A 23,076-nucleotide genomic window follows, 5' to 3' on the forward strand; every position below is an offset into this window, starting at 1 on the left:
TCTTGGTTAAAACCAACTTGGTTAAAAATTAGTATATACTAAACACAGTTGTTAATATATATAATAAGTTATTTAAGAAACATTATTTCACTGTCATGTAAGCTACCTTATTCAGCCATCTGCAGGTGTGATAAAAACCTCAATGAGAAAGTCGGTTGCGTGACATGCCGAGAATAATCAGCTAAAAAGTTCAATTCTACTTGTAATCAGCAGCTTGGGTACTCTGTGTTTTCCAGTGACAATGATGAATGAAATGGTGAAGGCAAAATCTGCATTCAGGTCACAGTCTACAATGTGTGAATGACTTCACAGTAAAATGTTACTGTGCCAGAGGCTACACAGTAACAGACAATTTTCCATTAGTCACAATATACAGATGTCATAATTTGTATTTGGACAGTCAACATTAACTAAAAAAATGGTTACTCCAACAGAACAGTAAGCATATAATGACAGAAGTCGAACCTGTTAAAAAGAAAACATTTTATTTTTTGTCGGTACAAGCACCACTAACATTTTGTGCACACTTAGTGAGTGAATAACTCCCATCAGGACTCAACAGAAACTGGCTTCATCAGAGATCTGTGTATGTGATGAGGGAAACCATGACACAATAAATATACTGTGAGAAATATGATGATCTACACTTATCTTATGTAATGACAATTCATAAAATCTACCACAATCAAAATGCTCAACATTCACACTGAACTGATCTGAGATGGAACAGCAATACAGCTCTTTTCCACCGATGCAGCGCTGGTGCTTAATCCAGAACCTGTTTGATAGAATTTCTGCCAAAAAAGACAAATGCATTCACAACGCAAAATCAGAACAATCATTGGCAAAAAGAAGGGCAACCACAAAAATTTCACAGGTAATTTATAGATGCAGCCCACAGTGGTGCGTCACTGCGCCATAACTTTATGGACATGGAAAATACTTCAAAGTCTGCTACATAAATGTGAGCTCTTTCTAAAAAACAAAACAAAAACTAAGGCAGAACTTGCACAGGTACCAGCACCGCATCTGTGGGAGAGAGGTAATAAAGTGGCTGATGTGCATTTGGATGTGGGCAAGTTGAAACACCAGTGTGTTTGGTGGCTTGTCTCACGTCTATTTGTATGAAGAGGTGGTTGGTGGAACTACAAGAGTAAAAAAACCAACCAACCAACCAACCAAACAAACAAACAAAAAAACAGGACAAAACAAAACAAAAATTTAAACAAAACAGCAACATTTACTGGTGGTAAATCTGCCTCAGTATTTCTGTAAATTAAATTACTTGGTTGTGAATTTTGTCACTTTGATAGAAATTTGCTACAGGGTTCTATTGTACCGTCCAATGACCAACTAAAAACATTATAAAAAAGCACTGTTATAAAATTTAACAAAAACAAACAAAACGATTCAAAATGACAAAAGTTCATAGGTTTTGCATAGGTTGATTTAAGACGTCTTTATTTTGCTCTGTGGTGCAGATTTGTTGTTGTTGTACCCAAATTCATTAATTTCTCAAGGCTACAAAACGCAGTCTAATCTCAAATTAGCACCACTGAAATGCAGCAGTCCAGTTTTGTTCTTTACCAGTATACATTATTTCTGTATGACAGAGAGTAGGTGGGAACTGCAAATGCCATTCCAAATGGCAAGTCTAGTGCCTTTATAAAGTAAAAACCACAAGCTGACGACAGCAGAAAACATGACATGCATGATCCCTTTTTAACTTTTCACTTCTGATAATTTAAACTTCTCTATATTCTTTGATACCACATCTGATCTGATGCAAAATCAAAGTGATCAAAGGTTAAACATGATTACAAAACTAATGTGGTGTGTTTTATGGACCTTTTTTTTATTTTTCCAAGGCTCTTAGTGACTTCCTCTCATAGCTCATCCCGTGCTGTACTGTCCAAAGGAGACTGGAGCACATCTGAGTTCTGTGCCTCTGTGCTGATCTCAGCCTGCTCATGACTTTTTCCTGAGCGTGCTCTGTCCCAGTCTGTGCGGATTTTTTCATTGTCCCACACAGTGGAGGTCTCAGTGTCACTGACGTATCCTGGGTCGCCCGTATAGTGAGTTGGATACACAAGGAGAGGCTCTGCGGAAAATGCCAGCAGGTCCCTGGTTTCAAACTGTTCCATATAATCAGATCTGGAGAGTAGGAAAGGTCAAGAAAGAAAGATAAGACTCCTGAATAGAAACACAGTGCATGGAAAAACTCTTTAAAAATGTTGTTTCTAGTGTTTAGTGTTAGTTTTCTTAGTATTTTTTTTTATGTCTTAACACAGATTCAGTTTTAGTTCTCATCAGATGAGATCTGGTGTATTTTACTTCTATGACTGTTCCTTAAAATATCTCTAAAAGGTGACTCAAGTCTCTGTGTCATAAATTGAATTCAGATTGTGCCCAGATGTACAAAATATAACTGTGTCAAGGTTCAAATCTAGTAGCCAGCACCGATAATGGAATAAGTTGAGAGACTTTTGACCGTTGAGGAAATACAAACTGAATACATTTTAAGATAAATCTGAAATGTTCAACTTTTGCACTCTTAAGACTACCTATAAACCTTTGAAATGCATGATATATTATGTGTGTGTGTGTGGTCATGTGTTTGCTGGTGTTAACACTTACACAGGGTGTTTATTGTACATGAGAGGAAGAAACTCATCCACTGGCAAAATCCTCTTTAATGGTTCTGCTTTTAAAAGCTTCTGGGCACCCTGTAATGATATCATATATCCTAGTGTCCAATATGAATAGTCTGCCTCCACCAAGTTGTGTATATTTGGCACTGCTTTCTCCGGGTGAGCCACTTGCATTCTCTTTCGACCAATATAACTAAAAGAAGAAAAAAACAAAAAAACACAGAAAGACAAGTTGATAAGAATTTGTAAACTCTGTGGGAATGACAAAAAATATTATGAAGGAAGTAAAAACATACATGAGATCCCAATCCAGACCTTCACGGTCCACCTCACTCATTAAGTTCATCAAGCGACGTTTGAAGAACACCTCAAAGCGCAGGTCATCTTCGATCACTAAAGATGTGTGGAGACTTCGTTCCACAATCTAAGGCCAGAGAAATCTTTAAGTCACACATCCGTCTGGTTTGGAAATATTCAAATTCTTGGCTTCAGGGGTTTACCTCTTTCCAGATGTTATAGTGGGAAAGAAAGCATCCCAGCTCTCCCTTTGTTAGTGGACGACCATGATAAGGGTCACTGTATCCAGGAAGCATATGGATACCCAAAGCATGAATTTCACTGACATTCATTGCTCTGAAATAGAGAGAAGTAGAAATGTGACAAAATGACAATAAAGATGGGCCAGTCAGTGGTAGTTACTAATTAGTAAATAAGTGGAAAGCATCACTTACTTTCCATCCACGGCATTAACAACTTTACAAGCAATCTCCTGCTCATGCAGTGCCCTCAACATACGTTCTCTGCGGTCAGTCCGCCTCTGCAAGTTTATCATGAACACCTACACAAAGGTAAACAGTGGAACCAATCAATGTATTTATAGATTTCAACAGCAGGCAGAGAATTTCAGCGCAGAAACAGAAAGTCGGCCATTTTTGCAGATTCCATCTTCACATCACTCCTTACCTCATCAAAGCCCAATTTGTCAGGTTGTTTTCTAGGAACACTTATGTATTTGGATGGCATCACTGGGGCATTTCGCACTACACAGTCAGAGGGAAGATGGATGCAGAAATGGTATAAATGATATTTAGAAACTCATGCTGAAAGTTACCATTAGATGAAGCAGAAGAGAGTAGAATTAAGACTTAAATAAGCCAGTGGTTAAGAGTGAGGGGGTTGCAAAAGTAAAGCTCTCAGCCACTCACCATTAACTTCTAACACAGTGTGTAAGAAACTGTCCACTTCATCTTGCAAAGTATTGTGGGAACGTAGTGGCACAGGGAAGTATCCATAGGTCTCCTTGTTACATACAAACATTTGAACCTCTGTAGCGAACACAGAATAGGAAAACTTAATCTGAAGCTACATTATTTATGATAAAAATAAGTAGACTTTAAGTTGGATAATATCAAATTACCTGCCATCTTAGCAGAGTAAGCAAACACAATAATGTCATCAAATGCCCAGCTGTATTCTGGGTGTGGTGGGTGAAAGGCTAGCTGCCTGGAGGCCTCTTTCCTGAGGTCTATTAGGAACGTGGAGTGTACCATAGGAACGGCAAAACAGCCCTTTCGTATCTGCTTCCTAAGGGGTATGTAGGCAGGTGTCCTCTTATAATAACCCTGGAGGATGAGAGTTGTTAGGCTGTTTATTACAGAGATTATTGAAACTTTCTGACATACACAAAGGGGTTTTCTCAGTGATCATGACAGTACCTGGGAAGTCATTCCACACCAAAAATTTGAGTAGGCTGCACGAGAGTCAAGCATCGGCGCGATGATAGTCTTGTTCTGTTTCATCAGCCCCCGGAGCACATTTGAATTGGTGAGGAGGTTGTCACAATCTGCCAGCTGCACAAGGAGCATAAGAAAAACAGCTAGTGTATGAATAACACACTGTACACAAAACTCTTGAGAAGAAACGCTGAACAGCTCCCGAAGGATAAATGGGGTAACTAAAACTGAGTGATCTCTGACCAGCAGTATATATACTACAATTCTGTTTTTTAGAGAGAAAGTTTAGATGTAAGATTAAAAGCACGAAATTATTGCAATTTTGGATAGACTTCACTTCAAAATTATACCCTGCTGAAACAAGACAATGTGGGCCAGGCTGGTGAATACAAATAGAAATGTGCATTTAAGATTTAAGTGTCCAGATGAACTAGACTGAAAGATGAACTTTAACCATAAGAAACAGAACATAACTGGGAAAAGTTTTAACAGTCTGTCTCCCTCTTAAATTACAGTTGTGGTGGCATTTTGGGCCCAATTCTGTACTTTTTCTTTGGCTTTTATTACTGAATGTTAAAAATAGTGAGGCCCAGTGTTTATAATCAACATTTTGAGTGTAATTCTGCTTCCTTTTGTAACTGTAAAGAGTAGTTTTATTTACCTACCATAAAATAGTCTGCCCACATCTCACGAGCAGACTCCAGCGCTGCTTGCCGAAGCTTCATAACATGCTCATAACGAGGATCTGTCCAGTCTTTTGGACCTTCCTCATCTTCATAATTTCTACACAAAATATTTCAGTATTAATAAACTGATTTCATGTGATGTCTGACTCAATTTCCTGTGAGCTATTTGAGCACTATACAATTCCATCTTTAAAATAACAAACCTGGGCTCCTCTTTTGGCCTCCACTCTACATAATGGTAGAGCTTCTGTACTTTTACAAGCCAGTCATGCAGAATGGCTGTGGTGTTGTCCTCATTATGATCAGTTGCTACCCTGTCAATGCAGAAAAAAATGTAAATTATCAGAATTAAGTGCATTCATCAAGAACCTAGGTAAAAGGAGGAAAACTGTAACAACGAGAAGAAATTTGTAACAGTGGTTGACTGTAGGCAGCGGTGCCAAACTGAGTTCTAGTTGAGGCATGAGTGAAAGACAAAACCAAGGTTCAAATAACAATAGCCCTGTGTTCACTTTTTGTAAATGCATTATGTACAAGCTGCGGGAAGTGACACAAGTGTAAAGGACACCAGCTTCAGAAAAACACACAGCAATAAAAACACCCCCCGTAAAAAAACAAAACAAAAAACTTTAGGTCAGCATCGACAAGTTATGTATAAAGGAAATGTGAAAAAACGATAACAGTACGGAAACTACTTTACAGAAGTGAAACCTCTGTTTGCAACAGACAGAGAAGGAAATTGTTTAAAGTGACTTAGGCTATGCGTGAGGCAAATGAACCCAAGTTAGACTGCCTGCATGTTTGATCTAATTCTACACGAGGATGAAAAGCCTAGAAATGATACTCCAGAATAACCCAATACCCGCAGGATTCATTTCTTGGCCATGTAGGCCAACATGATTTGCTGTTCCCAGACACCTGCTCTACAGCCAGCTGTGCTTGTATTCTGGCCCTGGGTTTGCACTAGAACAGATTTCCATGGAAATTCCCCATGGAGCTGTGTAAACACTGCAGCTCCTTGCTAAAACACTTTTCAGTCACTCCAGCTGTCGGTCTTTCCCATTTCCCTTTTGTGCTCAGATAAAATAAGTGCTTATTAAAGAACACTGTTTAGACCTATGTCACTTTTTCATTGTAAACATACATTTAGGAGCGGTGTGCCACTTCCACATCAGCTATTATTTCTGTAGCGGTGTAGGAATGCTGGCATAAGACACCAAAGATTTCAATTACAGCTGCAAAATGTGTGCAGTGTATAGTGTTTATAAGATCACACAGTTGTTTGGTTTTTCCAGATGTAATTTAATGTGTGTCAAACAACACTGTCCTTACCGCCAACATATTTACACAAGACTTTATAAACTACCAAACAAAAAAAAGAATTTAAGACACTCTTACTCCTGCACAAGGTGAAACTTGCTCATCAAGATAGCGAATGAAGACCACGCCTCTCCGAGCCCACCAGGTAGTCATTCAAACTGCTTGAGGATACAAGTGCAGGTGGGCTGTTCAAGCATGTTGATTAAGTATAGGGTGAAAATAGCTTTCCTTCACTTACTTGACTGACAGATGACTAAGGAGCTTGGGAAGTCATACTTTCTGGAGAGGGTGCAAAGATGTTAGGTCTAAAATGTGGTCTACATAAACATGTTTAATGAACCATCAAGAGAGAACTGAGTTTAAGCCTCCATAATCATTTATCACGGAGAGTCATTATCTAAGGTTGGCCTTTACCTAGGAGAAGCTTAATAATCAAACTGCACCATAACGTCTTTTCTTACTTAGCACTTCATTGTAATGTAATCAATAAATTGTCTAGAATGTCGTTATTAGGTGATTTGTTTAACACATAATAATGTCAGAAAAACACTTCACAAACAGGGACTTGTCTTGCCAGATGCATATCTCTGTTTAACTTCCAGTCAGGAAGTGGAGAAGATGTAGGCTTTGGTACATGAAGACTGGAATAAGCTTAAAGATGAAGATATGTTATAAATTAAAAGAAAAACGTGAAACTTTGAACCCTGAGGTGATGGGATTTGATAGCTATAATGTCCTGGTTTGACCTCACTTGCCTTCTTTCTCCTGAGATGTAACATTTCGCGACGGAAGGTGCCTCTTACTAAGAGACTACATGGGTCAGGTAATTTTCATGGTGCTAATCCAAACTCAGTTGCACATGGCAGACACTTGTTTTGCGTTTATTGTTAATGTATCAGGCATCGGTATGCTTGTGGAGCACTGTGTCAGAGCTTGTATCTTAGATCACACACAACACACAGCTCCCCTCGTGGTCAATGCGGTCGTTCACTCCCATCCACGTATACAGATCAATACGACGCACAACTGTCCTGATGAGCAGATGTGCTCACGTTTGTCCCCTACCCTGACTGCAAAATATTGCCTATTTCTTTTTATATTCTTGGTTTGTACTCATGCATTTGTTCGTTCTTGTATTATGCTTGAGTTTTTCACATTTCCTTTTGCTGTTTTTTCAAAGACGTTATGATCTCTGCGCAACACTTCGCTTATTTCCAAAGCCATTTTGTTACCCCCGACAATCTCTGCGGGTCCACCCCTTTTCTTTCCCTTTCCTGCTAATCGATCTAATCAATCAGAAAAGTATCCTTCGGTACTTATTTTTCTGTAAGAAACCTGTGGCAAAAACAAGAATTACTTTCACTTTTTGCTGCTTAACAGTGTGCAACATCTAACATTTCCCAGTAACAACTTACCACAGTGCCATACGGTCCTTCGGGTAGTTGAGGCGCTCAATAGTACCCAGGAAATACGGCAATGAGTGCTCGGAGTTTCTGCAAATGAGGGCAAGAAGAACCCGGGGTGCGAGGAGTGAAGATTCGGGGTTCCAGCGCTCCTCCGCAAAATATCCCCGGACAGGACTGCAGCAGGACAGGAGCAGGAGGAGCAGGGCGTCGTTGAGGCCAGCGAGCCTGGGCATCGCGATAGCAAATTATGGAATAGAATAATGATAATTTATAAGTGGACTGTGGCTCGTCGGGGGCTATAGAGAAATGTCTCTTGACTTTCTGCCGTCATCACAGATAGGGAAAGTCTGTGCTACAGTCCCTGATGTAAAAGCAGTGCGAGGTTAATCTCTAAAGGGGTGGGATCTGTTTGGATGGTAAAGGGGGTGGACTAATACAGGCCCTGCAGCACAGGAAACACCGAGGGCAAATGCCCAATTCGAATGAACGGATTTTTCTTTAAAAAAGGAAAAGAAGAAAAAGATATTTTTAAATACACAAGTTAACCTGTGTGTCTTTTAATCAAAATTATATTCTGTATACCCATTGCAATGTTCACCACACCACAGTTGAATATACTGCTGAACAACTGAATGGAGTTTCTAGTGTCTGAACATGCACTGTTACACACATGAATCATGAGCAAAAAAACACGAAGCAGAGCTTAAAGTTTAATAAAGGTACCTTGACACTACCCCACAGTCACCCCCCCAAACACACACACACACACACACACACACACACACACGCACGCAAACAAACATTTCACTGATTGAGGAATGAACTGCACTATTTTCTAGACTCTTCATTGAGCTCCCTGCATGTATTAGTCAGGCAGATCTACAGCTTGGCTCCTGAGCCTGGCCTCTCTACCTGGATAGTTAAAGAGGCAGCTGCTGGTTCATCAACAAGCCAGAACAGCTCGCCCTTAGTTGGGACAACTCGTGCTGCTGGAAACGGTGAAGCTTCTCCACCCTCCAACACTTCCTGCAAATAAAAAGAGAGAAATTAATATGCTACAATAGCACAAACACAAAACTATAAAGCATGAGGTTATTACAGTTTAGCGTTTTCTAATTAGTTTTTTTTTTTCATTTTGACCTTTTGTTTTTAAATTCAGTTTCAGTTAATTTTCAGATTTTTTCTATTTCTGTTCATTTTTTATTCTTTGAAAATATTTTAGTTTAGTTTTTATTAGTTTAAGGTTAACTTTTTAAATTATTATTTTATGGATTTTATATTGTTGGGCGTTTGTCAACAAAAACACAACTGTTTGAAAACATCCAGAGTCTCAATAAACATGATAATCAGAGCCTCGTCAACAAGTTGTAATTACATTTTTACTAAACTAACAAATACTAAAAACTTGCCTCTATATTTTTATTTAATTTGTTAGTTTTAAAGTTTGCAAAAGTTGTTTCAGATGTTTTGAAAAATCTAGTTTTCACATCTAGTTTTAGATTACTGTATAAAAATATAATAAATGAATAAATGCAATGATTTCTGCTCAAAGTCACATCTCTGGCTTATTTAGTCCCATCAGTGTTTCTTCTGGCCCCAGTCCTCCTTTCAACTATAAATATTGAGTCACATGGCCTAACCAAATTACCCTTGTTTCTTGGTGCGTCTCATTTTTGTCTCATCAGTGTCAAAGTTTATTTATTGCGTTATGGAAATAGTAGGGTGTTAAGATTCAGAATTTGAGATGTGTATGTTCAGCAGACGCCCCTAAGTGTTACCTTCAAAACGGGTGCTTTGCTTCCTCCTGTTGATATAAAAGCCACACAACGTGCAGAGTTCACCGCTGGGAAAGTCATAGTTACACGCTGTGGCGGTGGTTTGGGAGAGTCGCTGATAGGAGCCACAATCTTCTTGGTTTCCTGAATACGGGGTGCACCCAAAGGCAATAACTAATCATTGCACCAAAAGTGACAATATGAGAACCAAAAGCGTATAATTTTAAACTAGCAAATATGAAGGCTCAGTTTCTCAGACATGGATTAAGCTAAAAAGCTTTTTTTTTTCTCCACTGGAGCTGAACACGAAGCTTAATACATGTCTGGGAAACTGGATAATGTAACATGAGACAGATCTTTTTCAGACTTCAAACAAGGATAGCTATGAAGACCATAAAATCCAAACTGCGCTGTCATAAAACCCAGTGATTATCCATGCATTGTCGAGAGAGTGACTGGAAAACTGCAGGGAGAAGACATTGTTTTCTTAGAGTAGCTAATTAGGAAACCACATCCAAAAGCAAACTCAGGCATTCTTCCACAAATGCCGTGCCAGAGTTCAGTCAAATGTGCTTGATATGCCTTTTATACAAAATAACGGAGAGATAATATTTAGATTTTAGCCCAAAATGCATTTTAAGAGCACGGAACATTGTTTTTAGGATCACGATGACATATTGTGTTACAAAATAAAACACATGTTTTGAATGAACTATAAATGATTCCTTTCTAAAAAAAAAGCTGTAATTTTGTATCTGCACTCATTCTTTTTCATAATAATTCAACATAGATCTATTGTAGAAAACAACTGTTCATTAGAATAAGAGCCCCTCACCTCCAGAAGAGGGTGGTCTGGGAAAAGAGAACAGGTGTGTCCATCAGGCCCCATTCCCAACAGCAATAGGTCAAACACAGGGAAGTCATCATCTGGGAAGACCTGTGTGTTTTAACAGCGAAAATAATGATGTAAACATTCTGCAGACACTAAAATCTAAAAGCCTGTGATTGCTGTGTACCTCTTTCAGTTTACGCGTGTAATCCTCAGCGCACTCGTTCACTGGCAGAGAACAGTCAATCGTCAAGATCCCACTTTCGGGGATGTTGATCTTGGAAAATAACTGACTCTGCAAAAAGATGAAAAGGTCTGCAGTTTATCCAACTGTAACAGAGCAACATACATTTATGTTAACACAAACACCAATTCAAAGAAACCTTGTACAGCCCGTAGGTGCTCTCTGGATCGTCAAAGGAAACCAGGCGCTCGTCGCAGAAACCGACCAACCACTTGCTGCAGTCCAGCTCTGACAGGGCAAGCAGCTCTTTGCTAAGCATGGACACAAGGCTTCCTCCAGAGAGTCCCAGAGTGAACCTGCCATGACAGCCGATGGCCTTCTCAGCCCGTGAAGTCACCAGCTGGGCCAGGACTGGACCGAGCTCTGCTGATGAGGGGAAGACCAGGACTCTCCTTCCAGCCATGACTACACTCTGTGAGAAGGACTGACAAAGTAAGAGAGAAGAAAAGTGAACAACATATAAGGAAGTCAGTTACCAAACAGTTTTGCAAGACATCATGCTATCTCTGTAAATGTGATTTACTCAGTCGTTTAATTTAATTTATTTTTAATTTTACACTGTTGTGAAGCTGTTATTTTTGCACTACTTTGAGCAAACTTAATTGGCTTGTCTTATGATTAGACCACTCAAAAAACAGAAAAGAAAAAGAAAGCCATTAACGCAAGAGCAACAAAGCATCGCATCTTAAACCAACCAGCCTCGCAGGGCAACCTTTACCTCTACAAGTTCCCTCATAGTGACATTCATTTACCTTGTAGTTGGAATCTCTGAGGCAGGTTATCGTGAGGCTTTTCAGTTGGCAAATGTAATTTACCACACTGCTTCCTGAAGCGAGTTTTCACCCACCAATCACATTCCGATTGATAACGTGCTGCATTGTGGTTAGCGTAGTCCCGAACAACAACCACGACGTCAAAGGCGTTAAAAAGTAAACGTAGGTTGCAATGAGCAAATCGCCCCGGAAGCTGTGGTAACTTTTACAGATCAACAATCATCCCTGATGTCAAAACAGGACTCTTTGTCAACATTAGCGCTAATTTTAAAGTTTTGTGTGTAATTGCGATGTTTCCTCCCAGCCGACAGATGGAAACACTGAACCCACTTCAGCCCCACTCGAGTTTTGGAGCGACACTCACGCGCACCTCGAAGGCATGCACATGCAGCTTTTCTCCTGCATTACATTTCAACAACATTTTTGCTGTGGCCATTAAGACCCCCGTGACAGCGTCAGGTCGTTCGCGTGAAACTACTGGACCGTGACAGGAAAGCCTAAACAAAACAAACAGAAATCATGTCGACAGTCTTCTCTTTCCAGACACAGCTCGTCTCCATCATGGATGCGTTATCCAAAACAGCTGTAATGGAAATAAGCAAACTGGTCGAAATCGAGTCAAAGATGCTCAAGATCGAGATAACTCGCGGGCGCAACGAAATCGCCTCGCTTACAGAGAAACTACAGCTGATGGAGAAGCTGCTTTATATGGCACAGGGGGGCAGGCAGGATGCGACAGAAGTGAGCTTAGTTGGAAGGGACGGTTTAGAAAGCGGAGTACTGGAGACTGAAAGGACAAGACTTGAAATTAAAAGGTAGGTATGTTGCTTTGTGTGTATATTATGGAACGTAGCTGTTTGATGTGTTCTCCCTGCTTGGTGTGTTTAATCTCAGTGTTTTTCATCCTAGTGAAAGCCCGTGGGAAAGTTTTTCTTCTGAGACTGGCAGTTTGCATCAAGGTGAAGAGTATGCTGCAACAGAAGTAAGTCTGCAATAACCAGCCATTTATTTCTTGTTATCATAGCTGATTACTCTGTGGCTGATATTTATAACCAATGCCCTTTCCCCCCCCCGTCTTATCAGCTTCCAAACCAACCCAAAGAGCACCCAGAACTGGTAGTGGTGAAAGAGGAGCCATGTGAGGTGGACAATGGAAACACTCAACAAGACAGGACAGCTGAAAACAGTGACTATAAATTTGCTTATTATGTCGGATTGCACAGCTGTATGTGAAATTCACGAGGACTTTCAGTAATGCTGGATTTGACTTTTCTGCTCATCATAGTTGTACAAAATTGTCAAAACTGTTAAACCTTCTATCATCAAGGTCATTTCTACAAAAAGAAAATCTGAATTTTAACTTGTACGTCTACTTTCAACAGGAAGAGAAACAGTCACAGACGCCCAGAAGGCTCCAAATGTGATGCAGCGTCCCAAACACATTGCAGACCACCAGCAGCCACTGTTTACTGATAGCTTTGTGCCTCTAAGCTCCCTGCCATCTTTCAGTGAAACAGTGAGGAGGGAAACGCACTGGAACCCACAGCTTACACCTGCCGACACAACCCTAGAAGTTGGGAAAAGCTTGGCTCAAAATATAACCTCCCAAAGCTTAAGTGTGCTCAGAAATATGAAGCTTCATAACTTGAGGAACTCAACCACTAAGAGGTTTGGCTGCTTGCAGTGTGGCAAGAGCTTCAGATGCTTTAGTCAGCTTGAAATACACCAGAGAAGCCATACTGGGGAGAAGCCGTTCAGATGCACACTATGCGGAAAGCGATACGCACAAAAAGGACACCTGTATACACATCAGCGTACGCACACTGGGGAGAAGCCGTATCGTTGTCCTGTTTGTGGAAAGGGCTTTATTCAGAAATGCACACTCGATATGCATCAGCGTACACACACTGGAGAAAAACCCTTTGTTTGTATCAAATGTGGCAAAGGCTTTACAAAGAACTGCAATCTGAAAAAACACCTCGCAGTACACCTTGATCCTACTTCAAATGTATATGGTAGTGACTCCAGTGCACCAATGTTTAGTGGGACATTTGTAAATGGAACCTCTTAAGACATCAATCATATGTAACATCTGTATTTTTGTTCTGGAAAATAAAGTTATATTTGTTCCAGAATTGAGTTTTTGATGCTTGCTTTTCAAATGGTTTAATATTTTGGATGCATTTACTGTGTGTGTGTGTGTGTGTGTGTGTGTGTGTGTGTGTGTGTGTGTGTGTGTGTGTGTGTGTGTGTGTGGTTTAAAAAAAAAAAATTACTCTAAGTTACACAGTTGCATATTTACATTTTTAAGTCAGGGAAACACAAGTAAAGCATTTGACAGCATTTTCCTTGGGCTGGCATTACTTGAGATGGTTCAGACCCACAACAGAAATTTGTGACTTGTCCATACCCATCTGAGATTGTGGGCTTAATGTTATGTTTATATTAGTTAATTAAATTAGCTATACAGATATATGCTGTGTGTACGCTATATAATAACTATATGCGGTGAAGAAATGGTTAGCAATGTTGACTCAGAGTAAGAAGGTTGGTGGATCTTCATCTAAGTCCTTCTTGCTGTTAGGAAACATTGCTATCCAGTGGACCACTATGCCATCTATATCACCCATTCACAAAACAATCATAATTAAACAGAAAATATTCTTAATCTTAAAAATATCTGAATTAAGGATTTTAAAGTGCTTCATTGTTACCACTAGAGGGAAGTGATTCTAATAGAGTGATTTAAAAAGCCATATCAATGAAACTATTATCATCCCAGTTTCTACTATTAACTAACAGTCACAAAATGAATGAATGAATGTTCTTCATAGTGACACTCATTTTGCTAAAAGTCACACCGATACTTATCATGCTGGCAACAAAGTTGTGTTGCAGATTTTAACAGTGACCGAGAGAGGGCGCTCAACATTACTGTGTATATTCTAAATAAGTACAGACGCTGTGAGAATAAAATAAAAAGATACATTTATTTGTTATACTTTGCTCGTTGTATGTGAATTCACAGTGGTTCCTTGCCATCGCAGGGCTGTGAATTGCACGGACAGTGTGGTGGAGAGGTTGGCAATAAGGTGTGATTTTAAAGAGATGTCTTTATTTCCACATATATTGTTATAATAGGGAGATAAAACATCTGTGCAGGCAGAAAACATATTCTAATGCTGCGTTGAATTTTCCACTGTGTTGTCTTCAGCAGCTTGGGGGTGGGGGCGAAGAAAGCGTGTTCCCACAATTCCTTGCGGCACAGCTGTACATTTCATATTTGATTAAAGGAGCTGCGTTCCTACGCCGAGAATCGTTTCAATATTTCCAAATACTGAGCCTCGCTGACGAAATGATGTGCGACACCACAAACCGCAGTTTTAGGACGCAGCTGGCCGTTATTCTGGATAAGCTAACAAAGGCGGCTCTGGTTGAAATAGGCAACCTGGCTGATGAGTGCTCCTCCGTCCTTCACACCGAGATATCCCTGCACAAGACGGAGAACGAGGCGCTGAAGAAGAGGTGCTACTCTTTGGAGGTCCAGCTGAGAGCAGCGAGGGAGGCACAGACGTACCCCGAACACGTCAACAACAGCGTCAGTCGCCGGGATCGGCACCCTGCAGGTAAGAAATCGGTGCAGACTGGTACATACCAGGGGGCTTCCACATCCTGCATGATATTTATAGTATGGGGCTAGAATTACAGTGGACCGAATAGCTTTATTGCATATAATCTCTTCTGAGATTCTGCTCTGCATACTGGTGATCTTCATTCTCCAGCAAGTCCCAATGTTGCATGTTTCTCTTCTTCCAGAACAGCACCAACCTGCTCCAGCCATTGATGGAGTTTTTGGGAAGGACTGGTGCATGGACCTGTGGAGAGAAGAGAAACTGCCGTCTCAAAGAAGAGAACCAGTGGAGACTGCCGCTACAACCAGCATGGGAGCTGCGGTTGGTGAATCACTTGCAGTCTGGGTTTAAATTTTGTATTTGTAACAAGCAGCAAACTAGCTGAATGATTGCTGTGTTCATAGCTACTTGTCATTTCTTGTTGGTAGGCAATCAGTATGATGGAAAGAGAACCTGATCTGATTTTTGTCAAGGAGGAGATGTTTGATGATTATCCCATTGGACAGCAGAGGAGGCTCACAGACAACAGAAAAAGTAAGTGCATATTAAAAAGACACCAAACGCAAGTCATAATCCCGTCCTGTGTGTGTACTGGTTTACAGTGGCTCTTTTTTTTAACAGTTGTTGGGATGTTTGAAGAGGACAGCATGCTTCAAAGATCTGTTGATGATCTCCAGCTTCACTCGGGGGAATTGAACAACTTCTCTATGACGACTGAGAGTGAAATACAGCAACGCGCACAGCCGACAATTATGGACAAATTAATAGACGATGCGGCGATGGGCGCTCTGATTGACAACACAAATCCTCCTTCAGTTGCCACAGAATACTCAGACTATACGAACAGTATTCACATGAATGCAACCAAAGAACTCAACCTTCAGGAAAAACCGGTGAAGCCAACCAAACAGTTTGAGTGTTTATTTTGTGGAAAAATATTCAACTATTTAAGCAGCCTGAAAGTCCACATTAGGCGACACTCGGGCGAGAAGCCCTTCAGCTGCCCAGTGTGTGGAAAGAGGTTTGCACAGAAGACGTACCTGAAACTGCACCAACGTGTGCACTCGGGTGAAAAGCCGTACAGCTGTCCAGACTGTGGAAAAAGTTTTTCTCAGAAAAGCTCTTTGAATATACATATCCGGACACACACGGGTGTAAAGCCTTATAGCTGTGTGGATTGTGGGAAATGTTACGCGTACAAGTATGGTTTAAATCACCACCAGTGTTTCAATTTGTCGGTCAAACCAGAAGCTTTTGACAGAAGTGCTCTCAGTATCACCCACAGTTGCTCATCATCTGCCAACATGTCCATATAACCCTCAACGTGGTTTAAAAACATTATGAAGATTTGAAATACTTGTTCTATTACAAAACCAACTTTAATGCCCATGTGGTTATCATTACTGCTCATTCTTTGGCACGCTTTTAGCTTTGTTACAAATGCAAATTCAGCAACAGCCAACAACAGTATGGAAAATATGTGTCCTTTTTTAAATGAGCCATTAGACTGATGGGATTCAGTTTGACTGGTTGGAGTCCCCAAGACATTTCACATCACGCTTAACAAGGAAATGATCAAAAATGAGAGAGAACTTCTGATCCATGATGAAGAAAAAAAAAAAAAAGCTTTGCTGGCTTCTCATCCATGCACGTGTAACATGTTTAAATACCTCATGTTTCAGACCACAAAAGGCTTGCCCAAGCTGGTGGCAAAATAATTACTTTAGGCAGGTTCTCCATGATTTGCACATGTGTAGCATAAACCTTCAAACTACCTCTTCACATCAAAATAGAAGTAGATTAAATCAGTTTGTGTCATGTTTTATATTCCACATATGCCTAGACTTATTTTTAGGCAACATACATTGTTTCTTTGAAAAAAAATGTTATTGATATTTAAGAAAAATGCTTGTGTTTGTCATATAATATTTGAATGAATTCCAAAAAGTTTCAAGATTAAGTAGTGTTACTGTTTGAAATAAATATTTATATTGTGTTGAACTGTCTTAATGTCCAAACGGAGATTTACAACAAATGTTCCTGTAATAATTGCCCTGAACAGTCTATGCTGACCCAGCTCAGTGAATTATATTTACCAAAGAAAAATCTGTTCCTGAAACTCCTCCCCTTTGTACTCACATGCATGTTCATCGTTATAAACCTTGTTACTAAAACTGACAAATTTGTGAGTTTTGAACAAAAAAAGCAATTTTAAAAAGTAGAAAATGTAAGAAATTATATCATAATGTAAACATTTGCATTTTATTTGTAAAGTCAAAACACCAAACTAAAATATTTTTCTTCCATACAGGAGTTTTTAAGCACAACACTACAGACTACAATTTATTACAGACGTAACATTAACTATCCTTTTGCTAAAGTTTTAAAACCGTAGAAGAGGCGTCAAAGTTGATAAGTTACTTCAGTTTGTTACTGACTGACTGCTGCTATCATGTTCTTCACGTGTCTCCTAGGTATGGGCCTCTCGCCTACAACCTCTCGATTTCTATGTGCCATTAAATGATGGTTGAGGTTCACCTTCTGCGTGAAGGTTTTCCCACATTTAACACAGCGGAACGGTCTCTCGCCCGTATGGATGCGCAGATGACACTTCAGATTGCCTTTCTGGGTAAACCCTTTCCCACATAAGCTGCACCTGTGGGGTTTCTCACCTGTGTGGACAACGTAGTGAATCCTCAGAGCTGATGGGTTGGCAAAGCTCTTCCCGCACAACTCGCACGACTTACTGATTCTGTGAGATGGCACTGGAGGCAGGCAGCTGTGTGAGTTTAACTTGTTCCTGTGTGGGAAGTGTTGCTTACAGATGCTGCAAAAGTTTGACTTGTGTGACTTCATGTGGTGTGTTAGAGTGCCCTTGTGAAAGAATGTCCTGTTACATATTTGACAAGTAAATCTCTCTCTGTTTTGATTTCTGGAAGTTTCTGTGTTACGCACATTAAAGTCATCGTGAGACTCTTTATCCACAGCAGAGTCTTTTTCTGTACTGTCTACTGGCATTGTTTGCTGCTCCTCGTGGCTGGGTCCAACTTCAGTAGTGTTCACTGCTGGCTCCTGCTGACTTTCCTGAACAAACTGAACATCATCATCATCATCATCGTTGTCATCCTCTTCGATTGGAATGATATGAGTGCTGAAAGCTTCTTCTGTATCATTGATGGATACCACCTGCACAGATGGTTCTTCAATACCACCCACCGATACAACCTGTTCCCCATCTTGATCAAAAGACAGACTGCAAGTGCTGCCATCGAACGTGTAACCAACAGAAAGTTGCTCTGATTCCTCAGCCATGCTGTCTTCATGTTCTGCTGCACAAAAGCAAAAATTCAAACACTGAAAAAGCTACTAAAGCTGCTACATCTGCAGGGTATATTCCCCTGGCTAAGTTCTTCTTCCCTCACTTACCTTCTGTGCTGAGCGTTTCTTGCTGGCAGCGACTGACAGCATCCCCCTCGTAGTCTTCCTCTTTGATCTCAGTCACAGTTATTTGGTCAGATAGTGCTGTCACAGACTACAAAACAGAAAACATCCGATCCTAAATTGTAGTTTAATACAGCAATATGTTTGTAACAGTAATGCTTTGTCAGTTGTAACTAATGATGAAATGATCAGCAGCAAATTTTGATATAAAACCAAAACAAAAAGATGCTGTGGAAGATGTGCATGTGTTTTGATTTTTTAATATCATAAATACTCCATATTATTCCAAATGAATTGTTTAGCATTACTTTGTTTACATTTTATTATTAAACACATTTAAAATAAGGTCTGCTTTTCAATGTGCATAAGCAGAATGTGTGTACCCTGGTAATCAGTATTCTATATTAAACCATTTATATATTCTGCCTGTCTGGAAACTCTGTTATAAATTGCTCATAGGCATAAAGACAGCAAATACGTCATACCCGAGTCTAACTTGTTCTCACCTTATCAGGGGACTGTGGTGAGTCTGTGTATCTCTGCAGACTGTACGGGTCTCTGTCTTTCCATAGATTCATGCACCAATCTTTCCCAAAGATCCCCTCTATGGTGGGAGGCCCAGGCACTAAAGAAAAGTCAAACAATAAAAGCATGAAATAAACACACAACGAAATACAAAAGTGATGGCGATCACGAAATCAGATTTGCTTTTGCGAATAAATTCAGCTACCAGCAGCATCCTCGTCTCTGAAGCACACAGTTTGCACACCCACACTGCGATAACTTTTGCACAAACTAGGGTCGTCGCTTCTCACTATAGTCAGCTTGCACTCCAGGCTGTTTACTTTCTCTGCCAGGGCTGAATTTGCAAACAGGAGCCGAGACAGCTCCTGCCGCAGCTCAGCCGAGTCTTCGTCCACAAGTTTGCAGACCTGGCTCAAAGCAGACCTGGCCATCGTCTCCATGATGGACGAGAGCTGCGAGTGAAAAGAGCGGCGGCTCGCCATGGCTGCTGATTGTGGCTACGACACAAACAGCTCAAAGAAAGTATGCTTAAAATCCAACGTGCGATGTCGTTAGCTAGCAAAGAAAACGAAAACGCTCATTGGCTGAACACGTAACTAATCAAGCTAATCTGAGGTAACGATACACACAAAGCGGGACCCAAATAAATGTTGCAACTGTGACGTATTTCCGGTGGATGTAACCGGTCAGCTGCGTTGTATTAGAAAGCTTCCTGGTTTAGCAAATGAAAGCAGAAGCAGCTGACTATCTCTTCATCAAATTAATTAAATGCAATACGTTTCCTCGCATATCGACGCAGATTTGAGCAGACCGGATCCGGGACCAACGCAGCTGCGAAAATGAACACGGAGAAAGACTTTTCGCCGTTGACGCCCAACATCGTCAGGGCTCTGAATGATAAACTGTACGAAAAGAGGAAAGTCGCAGCTCTAGAGATCGAGAAGCTGGTGCGGGAGTTTGTGGCTCAGAACAACGCCACTCAAATCAGACATGTGATCCAGATTTTAGCCTCGGAGTTTGCCCTCTCTCAACACCCGCACAGCCGGAAAGGGGGTCTCATTGGACTGGCAGCTTGCTCCATCGCCCTCGGAAAAGAGTCGGGTCTGTATCTGAAGGAGCTCATTGAGCCTGTACTCACGTGTTTCAATGACTCAGACAGCCGCTTGCGCTACTACGCCTGTGAGGCCCTCTATAACATAGTCAAAGTGGCTAGGGGAGCTGTGCTGCCCCACTTCAACCTGCTTTTTGATGGTCTCAGCAAACTTGCAGCAGATCCTGACCCAAATGTAAAAAGTGGATCTGAACTCCTGGATAGACTACTGAAAGACATTGTCACCGAAAGCAACAGTTTTGACTTAGTGGCATTTGTTCCACTGTTGAGAGAGAGAATCTACTCCAACAATCAGTATGCCAGGCAGTTTATAATTTCTTGGATTCATGTTCTGGAGTCTGTGCCAGACATCCACCTGTTAGACTATCTCCCTGAGATCTTGGATGGGCTCTTCCAGATCATGGGGGACAATAGCAAAGAGATTAGAAAGACCTGCGAGGTGGTGCTTGGAGAGTTTCTAAAGGAGATTAAGAAGATTCCCTCTACTGTGAAGTTTGCTGAGATGGCCAACATATTGGTTATCCACTGCCAGGCTGCAGATGAGACCAAATTAACAAATGATCTGATCCAGCTGACAGCTATGACATGGATGAGGGAGTTCATCCAGCTTGCGGGCAGAGTGATGCTTCCGTACTCTTCTGGCATCCTGACTGCAGTGCTGCCTTGCCTTTCCTATGATGACAGAAAGAAGAATACTAAAGAAGCTGCTAGTGCTTGTAATTACAGTCTAATGAAACTGGTCACTCCTGAGGATGATGAGGAAGAGGAGGAGGAAAGGCGTGAAAGCACAGGGTCACCATCTAAGGAAAATGACAAGCCCAAAACAGAGACAGACAGCAATGATATGTTGAATGCATCCCAGGAGTCTGTTGGTTTCAGCAATATCAGTTTCTTCACTCCAGCAAGCGCTGATAGGCCTCAGGTAACTCTGGACCTGGATGGCATTGTTCAGGTGTTGGACCGCCACCTTCACGACTCCTCCACTGGCATGATGACCCGCATAGCTGTGCTTAAATGGCTTTATCACCTCTACATCAAGACACCACGCAAAATGTTCCGCCACACAGACAGTCTCTTTCCCATGCTCCTGAAAACTCTGTCCGATGAGTCCGATGAGGTCATACTGAAAGATCTGGAGGTCTTAGCTGAGATAGCATCATCCCCTGCTGGCCAAACAGACCAAAATTTGTCCTGTGACAACGCTGACAATAAAGTGGTGCTCAAGGTACCAGAGAGTGTGAAGCCTGCACAGCAGTCCAGCACAGGATCCAAGGGGGTGGACTCATCCCCCTCCACTCCCAGTATGAACTCTTATTTTTACAAGTTCATGATCAACCTGCTCAAGCGTTTCAGTCTGGAGAGAAAGCTTTTGGAGAACAGAGGAGCTTTCATCATCAGACAGTTGTGTCTGTTGCTTCATGCAGAGAACATCTTCCACTCCATGGCTGACATCCTGTTGAAGGAGGAGGACCTTAAATTTGCATCCACCATGGTTCAGACACTCAACACTATCCTGCTCACCTCAGCTGAGCTCTTTGAGTTGCGCAACCAGCTGAAAGACCTGCGCACTCAGGAGAGCTGTGCTTTGTTTTGCTGCCTGTATCGTTCCTGGTGCCACAACCCTGTGGCGACTGTCTCACTTTGTTTCCTCACGCAGAACTACAAGCATGCCTATGATTTGATCCAAAAGTTTGGAAATCTCGAGGTTACAGTTGACTTCCTGATGGAGGTCGACAAGCTTGTACAGCTTATAGAAAGCCCCATTTTTACATACTTGCGTCTGCAGCTCCTCGATGTGGAGAACAACCCATACCTGATAAAGGCACTGTACGGTCTGCTGATGCTGCTACCCCAGAGCCAGGCCTTTCAACTGCTCTCCCACCGCTTGAGTTGTGTTCCCAATCCAGAGCTCATGAGGACTGTAGATGAATCCAAGTATATGGACTCTAAACAGCACGTGGCTTCCAGACGTGCCTCTCACACTCAGGTGGATTACAGTGAGCTGCTCCAGCATTTTGAACGTGTCCAGAGCAAACACCTTGAGGTACGACACCAGCGCTCTGGGCGTTCCTCTGATCACCATGACAGGAAACTGATGTGAAGTTATTATACCATAGTAGGATGAGATTAAAAAAACAAATATCAAGGAGTGAAATAATAATATGGTTGTAAGATGAGAACTGTTACTGAAGCCAAATAGTATAACAATAGTAAGTAAAATTTTAAGTGTTTGCTAATGAAATACTAGGTAAAAATAAATCAAATAATCAGAATATGTATTTAATACAGCACACTACAAGGCAAATTAATAGTTAATTTCTTCTGTGTAAATTTAGTATGGAAAATGTACATAGTTGCTCATAACTCATCTAATATTGGTCATATTAGGCAATATCTTGAGTTCCCATTATACCCTGTCAGTTTGTTTTTCTTTTTAAAGGTAAATTAAACATTCGCAATGTTTCGTGTTAAACTGACAATCATTTACTTTAATCATTTATTCTAGAGTTAAATGGTGCACAAGTAATTCACCATGTAATTAAATTTCCACGTCAGCCACTGTATTTCTGTGGTATACTTTGTTTAGTAGTACTACTAGAGTTTATGTTCAGTTTGGCCTTAACCTCACTTTAGCCAGAAAAGAAATATTTTTAAGATTGACTGCGCTAAAGTAAGACTTCAAACTTGAAGGAGCTGATGAATGGTATATGCTGTTGTTTTGTTTCACAACAACTTACTTACACACTTTGAGCATTTAATTCTTTTGCTTTTTTTTTTGTACAGTGTCTGTTCTGCTTACTTATCAATGCTCTTTTGTCTTTGCACATTTGTCATTCCAATGTGAAAATGATTAAAGTGGACCATGTGATTCGAAACATTTCAGTGTTGTTTTTAAAATGTCTTAAAATAACAAATAATTACTATATTGTTAATAGTCAGACATTTTCTT

At 40.8% G+C, this 23,076-nt stretch overlaps 6 protein-coding genes across 7 annotated transcripts; 3 read left to right on the forward strand and 3 right to left on the reverse strand.

Moving 5' to 3' along the window:
- Positions 1–461: 461 nt before the first annotated feature.
- On the reverse strand, positions 462–8,203 carry colgalt1a (collagen beta(1-O)galactosyltransferase 1a). The gene is made up of 12 exons (XM_040040111.1): positions 7,806–8,203; positions 5,274–5,384; positions 5,050–5,167; positions 4,367–4,501; positions 4,069–4,273; positions 3,857–3,976; positions 3,615–3,691; positions 3,383–3,489; positions 3,152–3,284; positions 2,948–3,075; positions 2,638–2,844; positions 462–2,154 (listed from the first exon to the last, which is right to left on the reverse strand). The coding sequence occupies exons 1-12, from the start codon at positions 8,027–8,029 to the stop codon at positions 1,887–1,889; spliced, it is 1,833 nt and encodes a 610-aa protein (XP_039896045.1). The 5' UTR covers positions 8,030–8,203; the 3' UTR covers positions 462–1,886.
- A 283-nt stretch (positions 8,204–8,486) lies between these two features.
- pgls (6-phosphogluconolactonase) lies at positions 8,487–11,519 on the reverse strand. Its single transcript, XM_040040573.1, has 6 exons — positions 11,397–11,519; positions 10,784–11,068; positions 10,588–10,695; positions 10,407–10,508; positions 9,575–9,715; positions 8,487–8,822 (listed from the first exon to the last, which is right to left on the reverse strand). Exons 2-6 carry the CDS (start codon positions 11,045–11,047, stop codon positions 8,676–8,678), a joined length of 762 nt encoding a protein of 253 aa, XP_039896507.1. The 5' UTR covers positions 11,048–11,068; positions 11,397–11,519; the 3' UTR covers positions 8,487–8,675.
- Positions 11,520–11,760: 241 nt separating this feature from the next.
- LOC120738810 (zinc finger protein 572-like) lies at positions 11,761–13,556 on the forward strand. The gene is made up of 4 exons (XM_040040301.1): positions 11,761–12,232; positions 12,327–12,399; positions 12,501–12,603; positions 12,800–13,556. Exons 1-4 carry the CDS (start codon positions 11,937–11,939, stop codon positions 13,486–13,488), a joined length of 1,161 nt encoding a protein of 386 aa, XP_039896235.1. The 5' UTR covers positions 11,761–11,936; the 3' UTR covers positions 13,489–13,556.
- Positions 13,557–14,615: 1,059 nt separating this feature from the next.
- On the forward strand, positions 14,616–16,901 carry LOC120738804 (zinc finger protein 177-like). The gene is made up of 4 exons (XM_040040290.1): positions 14,616–15,043; positions 15,234–15,370; positions 15,478–15,583; positions 15,671–16,901. Exons 1-4 carry the CDS (start codon positions 14,773–14,775, stop codon positions 16,363–16,365), a joined length of 1,209 nt encoding a protein of 402 aa, XP_039896224.1. The 5' UTR covers positions 14,616–14,772; the 3' UTR covers positions 16,366–16,901.
- On the reverse strand, positions 15,850–19,635 carry LOC120738747 (zinc finger protein 239-like). 2 transcript variants are annotated; one of them, XM_040040177.1, is made up of 4 exons: positions 19,221–19,635; positions 18,997–19,115; positions 18,476–18,581; positions 15,850–18,378 (listed from the first exon to the last, which is right to left on the reverse strand). In XM_040040177.1, the coding sequence occupies exons 1-4, from the start codon at positions 19,495–19,497 to the stop codon at positions 17,480–17,482; spliced, it is 1,401 nt and encodes a 466-aa protein (XP_039896111.1). In that variant the 5' UTR covers positions 19,498–19,635; the 3' UTR covers positions 15,850–17,479. The 2 variants fall into 2 exon arrangements, with proteins under 2 accessions (XP_039896111.1, XP_039896120.1); XM_040040186.1 differs by having other exon boundaries at positions 15,850–18,375; positions 19,221–19,634.
- Positions 19,636–19,708: 73 nt separating this feature from the next.
- On the forward strand, positions 19,709–23,002 carry vac14 (vac14 homolog (S. cerevisiae)). Its single transcript, XM_040040029.1, has one exon. The coding sequence runs from the start codon at positions 19,855–19,857 to the stop codon at positions 22,225–22,227; it is 2,373 nt and encodes a 790-aa protein (XP_039895963.1). The 5' UTR covers positions 19,709–19,854; the 3' UTR covers positions 22,228–23,002.
- The last annotated feature ends 74 nt before the right edge of the window (positions 23,003–23,076 follow it).

The sequence above is a fragment of the Simochromis diagramma genome, unplaced genomic scaffold (genome assembly GCF_900408965.1).
Source record: "Simochromis diagramma unplaced genomic scaffold, fSimDia1.1 OVJJ01000321.1, whole genome shotgun sequence".
Classification (NCBI taxonomy): Eukaryota; Metazoa; Chordata; class Actinopteri; order Cichliformes; family Cichlidae; genus Simochromis; species Simochromis diagramma.